Source organism: Phlebotomus papatasi, chromosome 1 (assembly GCF_024763615.1).
Source record: "Phlebotomus papatasi isolate M1 chromosome 1, Ppap_2.1, whole genome shotgun sequence".
NCBI classification, from domain to species: Eukaryota; Metazoa; Arthropoda; class Insecta; order Diptera; family Psychodidae; genus Phlebotomus; species Phlebotomus papatasi.
The window spans coordinates 100,217,555-100,232,482 of NC_077222.1; the positions used below are offsets into that span (position 1 = coordinate 100,217,555).

Sequence of the window (14,928 nt, forward strand, 5' to 3'; positions counted from 1 at the left end):
TTACATTTCAAACTTGAGACTTTGACGCTTGCATGCAACTATGCCGAAATTTGGCTCACTTACCCTAGACCGTTTTTAATAAACGAGGGCTCATTCTCTTCAGTATTAAATTTTCTTCTTGTTAACTAAAATCTAAAACTAAAGTTAAAATCTTTGCCCTTGTTTTTTTCCTATTTCACAATTTTTCCTATTTTTTTTTTGGTTTAGTTATGCATTACACTCATGAAAATCAAAAGCATTTTCAGGCTTTTTTTTCTCAGACAAGAATTAGGGGAAAGGCTCATAATTTTGACCAGTTTCTTATTTTGCACACTTTGAGGATAAAATTGGACACTAAAAATAAATTGAATAAAATTATGGATTTTTATTCCAATATTTGATGAATAATGAATTCTATCTAAATATTTGTTCTATTTGGAAGATTTTAACACTAAATTCATTAAATTTTGAATATGATTTGAATTAAAATTGCTTTGTTGAAAATTCAGTGTGAGCAATTGCTTACGAGAAATATGACAGAACTTTATGTTTACTTCAGTCTTATTTAGCTGTGGTGAAGCACTAACAATGCTTCTTCGCTTTTTTGAGTGATATTATTGAATATTCATTGAATATTGTGTTGATTCACGTTAGTGGTGAAAAATGGGAAATTTTTTCCCACCAGTGAGGTGATACTCCTTATTTTAGACAGGTGTTTTTCTTACGAAATTTCGTGAAGTTTTAGCTTTTGTGATGACTAGGTTGTATAAATTCCTAGAGAAACAAAGGAGCATCATCTCTACGAAAGAGATGTAGCGAGAAATGTCTTGAGAGGCTCCCGGACAATCCAGGGAATCCGCACGTACTTGGAGTACCGAAGTCAACTCAATTTAATGAATGCTATGTAAAGTTTCCGGACTTCTTGTGGCATTCTACGTTTCCCTTACATGAACAGGAAGAAGACTTGGTAAGATTAGTTCATGAAATGAAGAACAATGGGCATCGTCTTGAGGCGGATTAGCCGTCCAAATTTACAGCCAAATTGTCCAAATTAATAACCAAGTTGTCCAAAATAAGAGTCAAATTCACCTCTACATATCAATTCATTTTTAAACGTATTAAAACTAATTTTAGTAAAAACAAATAAAATAAACCCTTGCCAAGTTTCTAAACAACCCTTCTGAAAAAAGAGTAACAAAAAAAGTCAATTAGTATTGAAAATATCGCACTTCAAACTTGGAACATCGATGCTTATAAGCAGACTGTCCAAAATTATGAGCCCTTACCCTACCCATAAGTATCCTATAGAGAGCGTAAAATTGTAATGCATTATCGTGATTTTTTGGAATACTGCCTCAAAGTCAAAACATGAAAAAGTGTCCCAAACATCCCCAGTCTCCCCTACCTAAAAATTTCATTTAACATTGCAGGATTGAATCAGCTATTTTTCTTAGATATTGAATACTAGTAGTTATTAATTTATTACCTAAAATATTCTTGAAAATCAGACCCGTCTGAATCTGCCCCAAATTCTCCTATATTTACGAAATCTATCAAATAAAGTTCGTTATACCAGATGCTAAAGAAGGAATGCAAATAAATTCTTCAGTTCTCTACAAAATCTCAGTTGCAATGATAAATATTCAACTTTTTCCATTTTTCTTTCTGATATAATTTAGGGTGGCGGCATATTTGTGGTCACTGTCTTTACTTATGGCCTCCCCACAAAAAACTTTACAATGTCAAAAAATGACCTTAGAAAACCTCAAAATTAAAAATATTTGATGTGTTTTAATAGCAAATCACATTTTTTCGGTTTTCGGAATTATTTTCTGACAAAAATTGCGACATGGCCATAAGTAAAGACAGACCACAAGCAATGCCGCCACCCTATGTGCGACTACAACTTCTAAAGTATTGGTATTCACTAGTTCTACAGACTTCTAAGGTTTGTAGGCAATTTAAAGGCCTTTACCATTATCATAATAAAAATAAAATAAATTCAATAGTTTTGGAGTAATGATGAATTAAAGATAAAAAATAGAAAAAGAGGTTTTGCCTAAATTGCAGGCGTAGAAGAAAGTTGATGTAATTGATTGAACTCATTGAACTCTTAAGAAAACCAACATAGTAATCAGAGCATAAAGTAATATTAAAAAATTACTACAGTGTTGATGATTTTGAAGAAACAATTCTTTTACATAAACAACGAAGTCATAGTGATTAAAAGGTAAAATCTCACTGACATCGCGTGCTTCCTTCCCTGACTCTGTAATTTATTGATAGATTCCCAAGATACTTGTAAATTGTTTGGCGTGTGAAAAAGTCTCCCAGTGGAAGGGAAATGTAATTAAGCGACGTGGTCTTCAGTGTTCAATATCGATGAAATGTGCACAAGTATTTTTATTCTAATTCCACCGCATGGGCCAGTGGAAATTCTCAAACACCCACACGCCCCCTCAACACTCCTTTTTGCGCTGGGCATATCTGTTTATTTTACGAACGCCTTTTTTTTCTGCCAATATTACATGTATTTGAAAAGAGAAAATGCGGTGTCTCTTCGCACATTAAATAATGTTTTGAAAATGTTTACTCGCGTCTGTTGGAATTGTCTATAGAACATACATGAGAACGCATAAATAAAAAGCATGATAGAGTGTATTAAATTTAGTTGGTTCTATACTGTTGGCGGGAAAAGTTGCGAGAACATATTACGCTCTTCTTGCTCTCTACTTTGCATCAGTCTTCCCAAGTTTTTCGCCACCAAATTGACCTCTCGATGGAGTTAATGTGAGAAAAATGTGCGTTTAGGTGCTTAGTGTTGTTCTGAAGCTCAAAAAGTGCGGAAAAGTGCTCTCTTCAAAACACAAAAGACCATCAACCATGACGTCAGCGCTAAAATACGGCGAAGGAACAATGTATGAGATCATTAACAATCGGTCACTGATGCTGAAAGACGATCAGCCCAAGAAATCAAAAGACATGCAGAGAGCAAATTGTAAGTAAATCATCCCGCCAAAAAGGGCTAATAAGTAAAGAGAAAACTGATAATTTCTGTTTACTTTGTGATTTGTTTGTAAACATTGTTCTTCTGTGATCAAAACTATCGTCACAAATGAAATCATTCAAACACAAGACACATAAATTAAATATAAATTTATGTATCAAAAGCAAAATAAATGTCGTGGTTTGTGGTCGGTCTCCGAAACCTGTTGCGCCACAATTTGCAGATAAAGCTTGGAGTCAGAGATTATTTATATTTACGAAAAAATGCTAAAATGTCGAACAAGTTGAAAAAGAACACTCCTTTAATCCTTCACTTTGTTGCGTAATCTAATCGAGCTTTTGATTATTTATTTTGAGCCATGTTATTTTAAACAACATGAAATTGAACTTATGACAACCAATAAAATAATTTTAGAGCGCGAAAATTGGCTCTAGTATGATTTATTTAGTGCAAAATGCCATAAATAAATAATATCGACGAAATGTATTGATCGATCTTGATGTAATATCGATCCGACTATTAAGTAATTAGTTATGCTAGGGTAGAATGGCTTAATATAGAATCTGCTTCAAATGAGTAGGGGAAGGCTTCCAGGCTTCGCACATACTCTGGCTTCAAATACTTTTCATATTTTTTCATATTTTTCCCGTATTCCTTCAATGAATCTGACCTTATGGCAATATATTTTAATAGCCAATCCTAAGTCACGTTTTCTGTAAAAATAGGTCAGAATAATTAAATAACAATTTTCGAAGCAATCCTGTGTGCGAATCCTGAAAGCCTTCCCTTGCCTTGTTTTCTTTTTTTCTTAAAGAAAAATCCTGTATTCCCATTTGGAGTTGTGAAAAACTCCAATTACGGATAATAGGTTCAACATTAGGTTCTACCCTACAGTTAATTATTTAAAATTTTTCTTTTTTTATTGTTAAGTACTAATAAATTATATAACGCGACAATATACATCATTGAACTAATCACAAAACTGCTCAAATAGGGAATTTTTCCCTCAATTTCAGTGTCTTCAATTTGAGTTCAGAATCGAAGTGAAATTGCGGAAAATTAGTTTCAAGGCAATACAAAGCATGTGTAGCTGGTTTAATGAATTTGATTCAATAAACACAGAATTTGAGACGTTTTTATGTACTTCACAATAGAATAAACTATATGCACTAGTTGCCCAATTATATATTGAGCATTAAGGCAATAAAGTTCAATTAAATAACAATAAACTGATAGATTTGGAAATATTTATTGAAGCCACAAATCCGTTTACGTAAGTTAGAAGAAACATTAAAATAAGATAAGGTTCTTGAAACATTGTATTAAAAATAAATCATTAGGGTCGGATGAACGTCTGTTCGACAGGGAACCCCTATTGACATTTTTGTCAAAATGTTGAAAATTATTTAATGTATCTAGTATAAAGTATAAGTAATATAACGTTTTTTGTGTAATACACCTTTTACTATAAACAGATATGTTCAACTTTCATATCCCAAATGGTACAAAGTGTCAATAGACGTTCCTTTCACCCTATCCTCAAAAAAAAAGGAAAAAAAGTATTAGTTGAAACAGATTCTTTTCAATCTTTTTCATATTAACTTCATAGAATTTTAAAAAAGATGAAATATTCAAAAACTTAAATAGGGAACGGTAAAGGAGTTTAACGAATTGGAAGGTTCAAGTTTTGCATATTATTCTTATTTCTTAAGGAATGGGATAAAACCTTTATGATACTATATAGTGGTACGGGTACCTAAGCATTACGTTCACAAAAATGAATAATTGCGCAATCCTTCTTGTTTAAGTTTTACAATTGATTTTATAAAATTGCTAAATTGAATCAAGTTGAAACATTTTCGAATATCATCTTATGTTCACTAAATTCAAAACCATTGCAGTTATCTATTGAAGTACCGTAGATGCGGTTGACTTTGGCCCTCCTCCCTGTTCGTAAGGTTTTCTTTAATTCTAGCACTTAAGGATGGTCTTTACCGATCCGATCTATCATAACTGATTACTGAAGACGATTACACATTAGAATTTATGAAAAGTTTACGAACAGTAAGGGGACAAAGTCACCCGTATCTACGGCAATAATTGTAATATCTTACTAATGATTTCATGATAATGGTATTTAGCATTAGGTGAATTCAAAAATGATTCTGACAGTTTTATTTTAAGTTCTGAAAGTACGAGAGGGGTACTTTAATGCAGGTTCCAAGGAAGTTTTCCGTGGCAAAGCTATTAACTATTATTAATTATTATTTTAATTAATAACAACTTCTAATGATCATTGAAAAAGTTTTGCCGTCAATTCAATTAAGCTTCAAATTTTAAAAATAATATTTCCTAGTCATATTTAAATCAAAATTTAAAAAAAAAAACATTTTTTTATGGAAAGCTTTCTGTAAAATATTCTGTTTTTTAAATAAAAGCATTATAAAGATTCATTATTTTAATATAAAAAGGCCTGTTTTAAAATATACAATTTTTATCAATTTTTAAAAAAGTGTTCATAGAATCAAAAGAATAAAACTGTGGATATTCATTCCTTTAAGGCCTCTACACATTAGGAGCAATTTTTGTCAAAAATTGCATTTTTGACAGAATTTTGACGTTTCTGCCTACAGCACTGCAGCCAATTTCCTTCAAAAAAGCAATTTTTGACGAAAATTGTGCTCAATGTGTAGACACCTTAAGGGCCTCCACACACAAGAGAAAATTATGTCCATATTTGACAGTTTTTCCTATACAAGCGTAGGCAATTTCTTCAATATGCACATAAATTTCTCTAGTATGTAGATGCCATTAGTCAAGATACATCTTAATAATGTCTATATGATTGAGTAGTGATTAAAACCTATTTATTTGAAAAAAGTAATGAAAGAATTGCCTTGTCCCACACTACCCCGGTCTCTCCTACTCTATTAGTACTTAACTTAAAGGAAAATATTGATTTTCTAGTAAAAACAGTTTTTTTTTGACTATTTAGAATCCATAATAATCCGATTCTTGTAGATATTTAGAAACTTGCAATATTACTTGCAATAGACAGATTAATTCCGGAACTAAAATAAATATTGGTCAAAAATAGTGAAATTAGTTCGCTAGATAGTTTATGGTCCGGAAAGAGTTAAACCTCCAAATTGAACACTGTCTTAAGACAGTTGATGTTTTTTTTTATATTACGAAGTACGATTCCATTAGTGTTGACAGATTGGAAAAAAATCTCATTTTACAGGTTTTTAAATTTTTAAGACAACCATAACCAATTTAATTCAGAAGATTTTTCTTCTATTCAAAACAGTTCAAAGAACTCATAAAATGTATTCTTAATCCAAATGTTAGGGACTACTAGGATGTAGTATAATCGACCGATAAATTGATACAAGGAGTTTTTAAAGAAATTATCGTCAGAAAAAATATTTAGCTTTGACTTTTTATTATTTCAACAAATAAAATATAAACAAATTCTTTATATTCTATAGATTTTTTTGGGAGATGTAACGCTTGTGTCTCAATTTTTCTGACAACTTGAAAGCTTTCAGCAAGTTCTTCAGGAAATTCTCACAATTAATTTTTGACTATCTTTTCCGTTTATTTTATTTAAAATAAAATAAACGGTCTTAGTCAATACTGCATAATTATAATGCAAAATTGCGAGAATATTTCTATACACGGGGGCTAAACCTTTGAATTAGAGAGTTTTAAATCTTTGTTTTTTATGTTGCCAAAAAACGTCACATAATGGTCTGAATCTTTTATTTTTAAGTCTAGTTTATTAGGAATTATACATATTTTTCGTATATTTTTTTATGGGTTTTTAACAACATTAGAAGTATACCCTCAATTTATTTACCGTAAAAATACAAGAAACTTGGAATTAAAAACAAAATATCGCTATTCATAATAATTAAAGACTATATCACTGCTTTGACTGCTTGAAATAATAAAAGAATATTTTGTAAAATAAATCAGGAAAGATGGGCGTTTTACTCAATACTGTATTTTTTTTTTAAATTGTTTTTTTTATAATTACAGAATGTCTAAGAATTCTTTACTATATATTTTCCCAAACTTTATTCAAGTGAAAGAAACAGTACTTTTTTGCTTGCAATGTTTATATAAATTTATTAAATGCAGTTGACCCTTTAAGGACGATTGGAACACCGGTGTCCCATAAAGAAAATAATTTTTCCTGACTGCCTAGAGTTATTTTTTTTATGTTTGTACATAATTGTAAAGTAGAAGGTTGAAGAAATCTAGAATATTTTTTGCAAGTCTCTAGCTATGTGCTATGTAGTAAATATTTAAGCTTAAAAATGGCGAATTTTTTAATTTTCAAATTCATAATTGATTTTATTTTGATTTTGATTGATTGAAAATAATAATTTATTTTTTATACTTCTAATTTTTTTTAAGCAAAACCCATTTGGCAATAAAAACTACAATACTCATACGTAATATTTTTCATTAAAGCAAAAAATATTATTCATTGGTATCGTCAGAAAAATTCCTTAAATTTTTGGGCTATTTTTGTCCCTATCGTTCATAGAGGCACAAAATACACCGAATCAGAATCTGTTGAGCTTTCCAAGGTTAGATGTAAGACTTATCATTGATTATGTTTCTCAGTTTAATTTTTATTGTTAATTTTCAGTCCGTAAAAAGTGTCTCGTCGTTAAACGGTTAAGGTTAAAATAAGTAAGCTGTGTCCTACCTGTCTTGCCCCACATTCCCCTACATCAAATAATTTTAACTAAAGTCACTAAATACTAAATTAAGACAATTTACCAAATAGTAATTTTAATTTCAAATAAGGTTGGTTTTTACGTTTTCTCTTTTTGATTTTATGCACATATTCATACTTATTATTAGCCTCTCGGTAGTATACAATTAAATTATTTATGGAAGATTTATAGAAGGAGTACCGACATATGATTGAAAGTCTTTCATCGTAATACTTCCTGCTGAAAACGAAATGATGAGATGAATTGGATAAAGATTCGTTAATGCTCGCATCTATGGAAACTTTTGTTGTGGTCAATGCGCGCGCAATTCTTCAGGAAAAAATATATCTTACTTTTTTGTGTTTCTGTTGTGAAAAATTAAATACCTGATAAATGATAAAATCATGAAAAAATTGTAAATTTCTGGATGTCTGGAAGATGTACAATGAGTGCACATTTTAAATACAAGTACGAAAAAATAGACAGCCAGAAAACGATGTTTCTGTGGAGTTCATTCAAATCCTGGACATGTGGGTTTTTCCAAGGGGGTGTTATCAAGGAAGCTAGAGAGTATAGAAATTGTTTGTTTGCAGATAAAATCATCGGACTATTGGTACTAATTGTGATCCTATCCTTCACCGTGGCCTTCACCTTCAATGTCTTCACGAGAAGATTCCAGGGAGATCAGTGTCCGTTGCACACGAAATTCCGCTTAAATGTCGTCTCATCTCAGGATGGGAATTCTTCAGGGTTCCGTCTTCAGCCCTACTCAATGTACTTTGGCCAGCACACGTATTGCGACTACGTGGCATTTCCGCCAATCGTAATTGGCATGTTCAGCATCATCTGGGCCACATTCTTCCTCATCTGTGGCTACGGATCGAAGGGAAGCGGAACGTGAGGCATTACTATTTATTGATCGTTTGTATTTTTAGTTGACCGAATTTCCCATCCGTGCAGACTTCTCCCCAAGCCGTGGAGAATCTTGACGCCGTCCATCATCTTCGTGATCTTCATGACTATCGCCTCAGCCATTCACTCTGTCTACCTCACCCTTGAAATGGGAGAATTGTGCGAACAGCTCCAGGCTGCTACCCTGAAATTCATCATCGGGGAATCCTGCAAGAATGCACTGGATGCCACTGATGGTGATCTGTATGGTATTCCTTCATTCACCCTCTATCAGATCATCACGATCTCTTCCTACGCGGCTCTATGCATCTGGATAATCCTGATCATTTATCTCGGCATGAGATGCATCTCTGGTAAGGATTTCCAGCACGTCCAAATCAATATGCATCCCGTGGTGGATTTAAGTAGTCTTCAGCACAGTCCAGACGAAAAATGTGATCTTTGCGAAACAAAGGCCGAGGAATGACGATTTTAAGGTTGATCTTCTGCAGACTTCCCAGAATATTTATATAACTTTTACTTTAAATTAAATAGTGTCTAAAAATAGGTAAGCAACAGTACAAATTCAAGATCGGCATCTCTCAAAAAAGTAGGTTTAAAGAAAGTGATTATGTAGTGCGATATGGGTCAGATCAGGTGTCTCGGTGAAATCAAGAGATTCCAGTCAAGTCAATTCAAAAGACTAATGGCCTCTACACACTAGAGAAATTTATGTCCATATTGAAGAGTTTTTCCTACACAAGCGTATGGAAACTGCTTAAATATGGACATAAATTTCTCAAGTGTATTGAGGCCATAAGTAACTGGACTGAAAGTGTTGTATTTTTTTCAATATTTAAAGGTTTTTAAAGAGCTAAGAAGAGGTGGCTAAATACTTTAGGTTAAAATACTTCTAAGAAATATATGTGATCAGTACATAAAACAAAATCAAATTTAATCACTAATGAAATCGATGTTTCGTCCTTACTGAAAAAAAACATCAAGTGAATCTGTTAACAATAAAAATGAAATTTAGTAATAATGGATCCATAAAACTTCTTAGACTCTAGCTAGGAAAATGTCAAAAAATCATAATTCATCCATTTCTTTTTCAAACATTTCGGGTATGTTTATTTCACTTATTCTTGCAAATAAAAAATTCCTATCTAAAAGGCGTGCTGGGGGTCAGCTTTTAGATCAGGAGAATCTGAAAAATCAGACAAAATAATTTTTTTCTGATTTTTCACAAACATAATTCACCCCCAAGAGGGCAGTAAAGAAAGGGCAGAGAGGAGCCATTGCTTCCCAACCAAGAAGTATTCAAAAAATAAAAAAAAAATCTATCGGGACACTTCCGGTAATCGCTAGTGGAAATTTATTTCACCTCAAGAAGAAAAACAAATTTTCTGTCTTGCTCAGAGCTTTCGGTCCGAATGTGGACCTTCTTCAGTGGCTACAAAAAGCTTTTCAGTTATTTTCAACAATATTCTTATACAAGATCGTTTCTTTTTCATTTGAACAATTTTTAAATTTCAACTCACTCGACTATAGACTATGTTTTTTGATTTCCTGAAGTTCGTTATTTTTGGAAAAATAGAGGATCATCACCAGCAGTAAGCACTTGGGAAGGTTTTAACTTTCCAAACCACTTAAAATCATCATAATCGGATTAAAAGAGAATTATAATAGCGATTTCGTCTAGTAAAGTCCAAAGAATCCATTTAATCTAAGACCATTTTTTAGGACAATATTCTCAAGAACTCAATTTAATCCCAGAAAAGTTACTCACTAATTAGAATATTTTTATGCCCTTTTGTCTAAATTCCTCACAATTGGTGAAAAAATATTTGAAATAACAGAATTTTTTCAAGAAACAATTCCTAAGTTTTTTTTTTAACTCAGTAAAAGATGTTATTGGTTTTTCAAGAAACTTAAACAAATGTGTAAACTTCTCTCTCGTGGAGTTAGAGCAGTGAAAATGAACGATAAAATGCTCCAAAAATATTATTTAATAAATTCGAATTTGGCTTACCTCTTATACTGAAATCCTGGTGTGATATGATAACTTCTATTCGATAGTATCAACTGTCGATTCTGAAAAATTTAAACGATAGGTGTACTTTTTGTAGCCAATACAATATTTATCAACAGTCACATTCTATTCACAATGTTACAATAAAGAGCTTAAGAAAGCGCAAAAAGTTATCATTAACTTAATCTATACGAGGTATACGGATTTATCAATAGTATCGATTCGATAGTATCGAAAGGTTATCATTCCACGAATGATAACTTCGTTCCATTTTGACGAAAATTGCTTCTAGTGTGTAGACACCATTAGATAAAATAAGAAAATTCTGTCAAAAATGTGTTTCAAAATCAAACTCTTCTTGAAAAATAAAATACTTATATATACAGTACACTGTCGCTCGATTGCCCCTTTTCAATCGGGCGAAAAATTTTATTGACAGTTTTCATGTTTGATTTTGAAGCAAATTTGTTCAAATTCGCTGTAGTTCCTCTTGTTTTATCGTGATTTTCTTTATAATAGAGCGCTTTTGTGGAATTTACAATGAGTTTGACGTCCGAATCTCTCGATGATTTTGATGATATTTAGCCCCATATGGCCGATTGAGAGAGTCTACTGTAGTGAGAAATTTTGAGAAAGAGATGGATTTTTGAAGAATATATATCCAGTGTGACTTGGAAATTTCTTCAAAAAACGCATCCAATTTAAGATATTTTTCTTCAAAACATTTTCTTCAAAAATGTACAGTTATGGTGTTTAGACATTGTTAGCAGTTTTCATCAAAAATTGCTCTTTTGAAGGAAATCGTCCGCACTGTTGCAGGTAGAAACGTCAAAATTTTGTCAAAAATGCGATTTTTGACGAAAATTGCTCCCAATGTGTAGAGGCCTTTAATTGAACAAAATACATCAAAATTATTTTTGATAAGATTTTTTGAAAGAAATCAAATCCATATATGAGCATTTACCATGAAAATTTGGTGTTTGACTGCTGAAAGAAGTGGGAAAAATGTAGAGTTTCCTTGGAATAGTATTTAGTGAATTTTCGTGATTTTATTTCCCAAAAATTCGAAACAAAAGTATTTTTTTGGAGAAGTTGTTCCTAGTGAAATCTAGTGCAGAAGTACGAGTATACTGTAGTGAAGAACTCTTTAATACAAATATGGAATAACTTCCAGTGTAAGGTAAAAATCAAAAAAAGTACTAGAAAAATGCTCTTCTTTCGCATTTTTAGAAAATTTTCCACGAAAATGCACTAAATACTAACCAAAGAAAATACCATAAATCCTTTCCTCACTATTTTCTGCAATCTAACAACAAATTTTCATGAAAAATAGTTCAAAAATTTAAGAATTAAACAAACCTAATGTAAAGGCATTACTCTTCAAAAAATTTTTCAAAATTTATTTGATAAAATCTGTTGCAATGTGCAGCTCGGAAAATATGAATTTTGACATTTTCGGATTTCCATGTGTTATAAATACATGGAAATGGAAACATAAAATTTTTTGTTCCTTTTGCGTCCTTTGATTGGCTGGAGCTTCAAATCATTTTAAGCTTTAGTGAATCAGTGAAAGGAGCAGAGTGAATGCAATGGTACACAGTGAAAAAAGATTACAAGGATAATCGTTGGTTTGCGTTTTTTACCACGATTATTTATGTAAAGTTTCTCAAATTTGTATTTCAGCAAAATGCGTAATGTGAAAATGTATAATTTCAATTTTATATAATAGTAAATTGTGTAATCAACTGCGAATGATAACACAGTTGTGCACGTTTTCTTAGATATTTCGTGTAAAATTAGTTTTCAGACAAAATGTGTACAAATTACACAGTTTTCAGACAAAATGTGTAAGAATTACACAGTTTTCAGACAAAATGTGTACAGTACAAATTACACAGTTTTTAGACAAAATGTGTACGAATTACACAGTTTTCAGACAAAATGTGTACAGTTAAAATTGCACAATTTTCAGACAAAATGTGTACAAATTACACAAACATGTAGCATTACACAAAACATTACACACGATTACAGCTGAAATTTCTTTTACTGTGTAGTATAATAAAATATTGATGTGTTGAAAAATTTTATTCCATGTGAATAATACTTTAAGATCATTTTGAAAAGATTTTGTTGGGCTTCAGCTTTCAGAAACTTCCACCTTAGCTCGATGTTGCAAAAAAGGAATAATAAAACAAGATGTTTTACTGAACACCTGGATTGACCCATAGTGTACAAAATTTAATTTTTTCTCATGACAATTTCCATTCACAGAAATATACAAATTTTATTTTAACTCAATCAGTATTCTTCACTCACCAGAATTTCTAGACATTTTCTTTTCTTTTTTTTGGCTTCCTGATCATACATTCACTAAATGTTCCTGTGTTAAGATTCATGTTCTTTCTCATTTATTGATAATTATAGCAGAAATATATATATATATATTTTTTGTAATTATTGATTAGACACCATTTTGCCACTGAATATATTTTTTTTGGTGTTACGAGTAATCACACTGATTTTTCTTGAAACATTTATCAATGATTATTTTAATGTCTAGAGATTACAGTATTTTTCCACGATTAATAATGTTAAGTCAATAAATTTCGCACAAAAAAACTTTGATATCAGTGTCTTTTTTTTTTGAGATGTCTCATGCAGAATATTTACAAATTACTTTGAGGGATTCTTTTTGAAAGATTCATCTGTATTTGTGTCACTTTTAAATAGAACTTCCACAGCAATAGAACTTATGGAAGAAGTTTGTTCGGTTAATAGAGGAATCTCTGTTACATACTGATAATATCTTTTATTGTATTTTCTGTTATATAATTTTATATGTTTTTTTATGTATTTAGCCAGAGAAAACTCACTGTGAACAATAGGATGACAAATTTGCTAAGGAAATTAGTCATTCTATTTGGTAATTTCTTTTTAGCAATTTCTATTGTCAATAAATTGGCCATAAAATAATTATTTTTTAGAGACAGAAAAAAAGAGAAATAAATTTTACAGAAATATTTTCAATGCAGATTCTCAATTTAAATGAGTTTCTGGATTTCTTTTAATGCTTATTACAAAAAAAAAGAAGCGTCGTATTACATTTTTTTCACACGATATTTTAAAAATAAATTGTTTAGAGTAAAAATAAAGCTCTTTTGAAAATAAATTCTATGTACATTGTGGGGCATCTGAATGAATTCTTGGGAAGGTTTGAAGAACTTTGCAATGATTACTTTTGGTCTCCAGGAAAGGAGAAAAAAAATCCTCCGGGAAGGGCGCTTGAGGAGTCTCACTGCTGGAAACCTTTTATCGTGAATTTAAGGAAGTTTTCTGATGATATTTTCGTCTTGTTAAATTAATGTGTCACTTTACCTGAGAAAGAATTAATCTAAGAATTAAAGAAAAAAATATATCCTTGGACATCAAACTAAAAGATGCGAATTTTCTCCTATTTTCAAGAAGTTTTCCCATTCTTTTTTGTGCCATTCGTTCGGACGGGCTGGAATTTCTTCTTTCTCTTCTCTCCTGACCAGTCTGCATCATCTTCATCGTCACTAACCGTACCAAAGAGTTCACTCGTTCCCCGAGTACTAGCTATCCGTCTGCTGGCAATCCTCGAGGAATTCCTACCCATTCCTGCAAATCCACCACAAAATATTCCCCAAAATCACCGTCAATCCGGTTTTAATTGAGAATCTTGCCTTGCAAGCCCCATTCCACAACTTACCCATACACTTCTCGAGATGCGGCGCAAACCTGGAGGCAGCCACAGATCTATCACAGTTGGGGCATGTACAATCAATAGCTTTCTTGGCATTGGCAGCGCCAAATACATCAATATCCGGTAAGTCAATTAAAGCAAATGGTTTCGTATCCTCCGGCTGTCCCTCAATAGCTGCCGATATTCCCGTCCTGGCGTCACAATGTACCTCCAGCACAACACCTAAGATAGCATCCTCAACCAGGGAATTGAACAAGTAATTGCAGATTGTCTCCTTCTCCACATTGTCTGCGGCCAGCATGTATTTCCTGAATTCGGATATCAATTCAGATTCGTTGGGATATTCGTGGAACTCAAAGCTCATTCTGTGAGCTCAAAGGCCGGATGTCTGGGAGTCGATTGGTCAGTGCCGGAGACCAAATGTATGAATACTGTGCACAAAAGGGATCACTTCTTCATCTATTCAGGGCCCCACAGCTAAAAAAACAAACTCAGAGGACCCAGACAATGCACAAATTGAGGTTATGTTACTGACACCTCAAACTGTTATACACACAGT

General features: G+C 32.1%; 2 protein-coding genes across 4 annotated transcripts; one reads left to right on the top strand and one right to left on the bottom strand.

Moving 5' to 3' along the window:
- Nucleotides 1-2,374: 2,374 nt before the first annotated feature.
- On the top strand, nt 2,375-10,052 carry LOC129810075 (uncharacterized). 2 transcript variants are annotated; one of them, XM_055860325.1, is made up of 3 exons: nt 2,375-2,977; nt 8,313-8,616; nt 8,680-10,052. In XM_055860325.1, exons 1-3 carry the CDS (start codon nt 2,863-2,865, stop codon nt 9,095-9,097), a joined length of 837 nt encoding a protein of 278 aa, XP_055716300.1. In that variant the 5' UTR covers nt 2,375-2,862; the 3' UTR covers nt 9,098-10,052. The 2 variants fall into 2 exon arrangements, with proteins under 2 accessions (XP_055716300.1, XP_055716301.1); XM_055860326.1 differs by lacking the exon at nt 2,375-2,977 and adding an exon at nt 8,046-8,249.
- Nucleotides 10,053-12,844: 2,792 nt separating this feature from the next.
- LOC129810082 (SAGA-associated factor 11 homolog) lies at nt 12,845-14,928 on the bottom strand. 2 transcript variants are annotated; one of them, XR_008752700.1, is made up of 3 exons: nt 14,376-14,928; nt 14,021-14,284; nt 12,845-13,951 (listed from the first exon to the last, which is right to left on the bottom strand). XR_008752700.1 is itself a non-coding variant. In XM_055860339.1 (2 exons), the coding sequence occupies exons 1-2, from the start codon at nt 14,731-14,733 to the stop codon at nt 14,103-14,105; spliced, it is 540 nt and encodes a 179-aa protein (XP_055716314.1). In that variant the 5' UTR covers nt 14,734-14,928; the 3' UTR covers nt 12,845-14,102. The 2 variants fall into 2 exon arrangements, 1 of the variants encoding a protein (XP_055716314.1); XM_055860339.1 differs by having other exon boundaries at nt 12,845-14,284.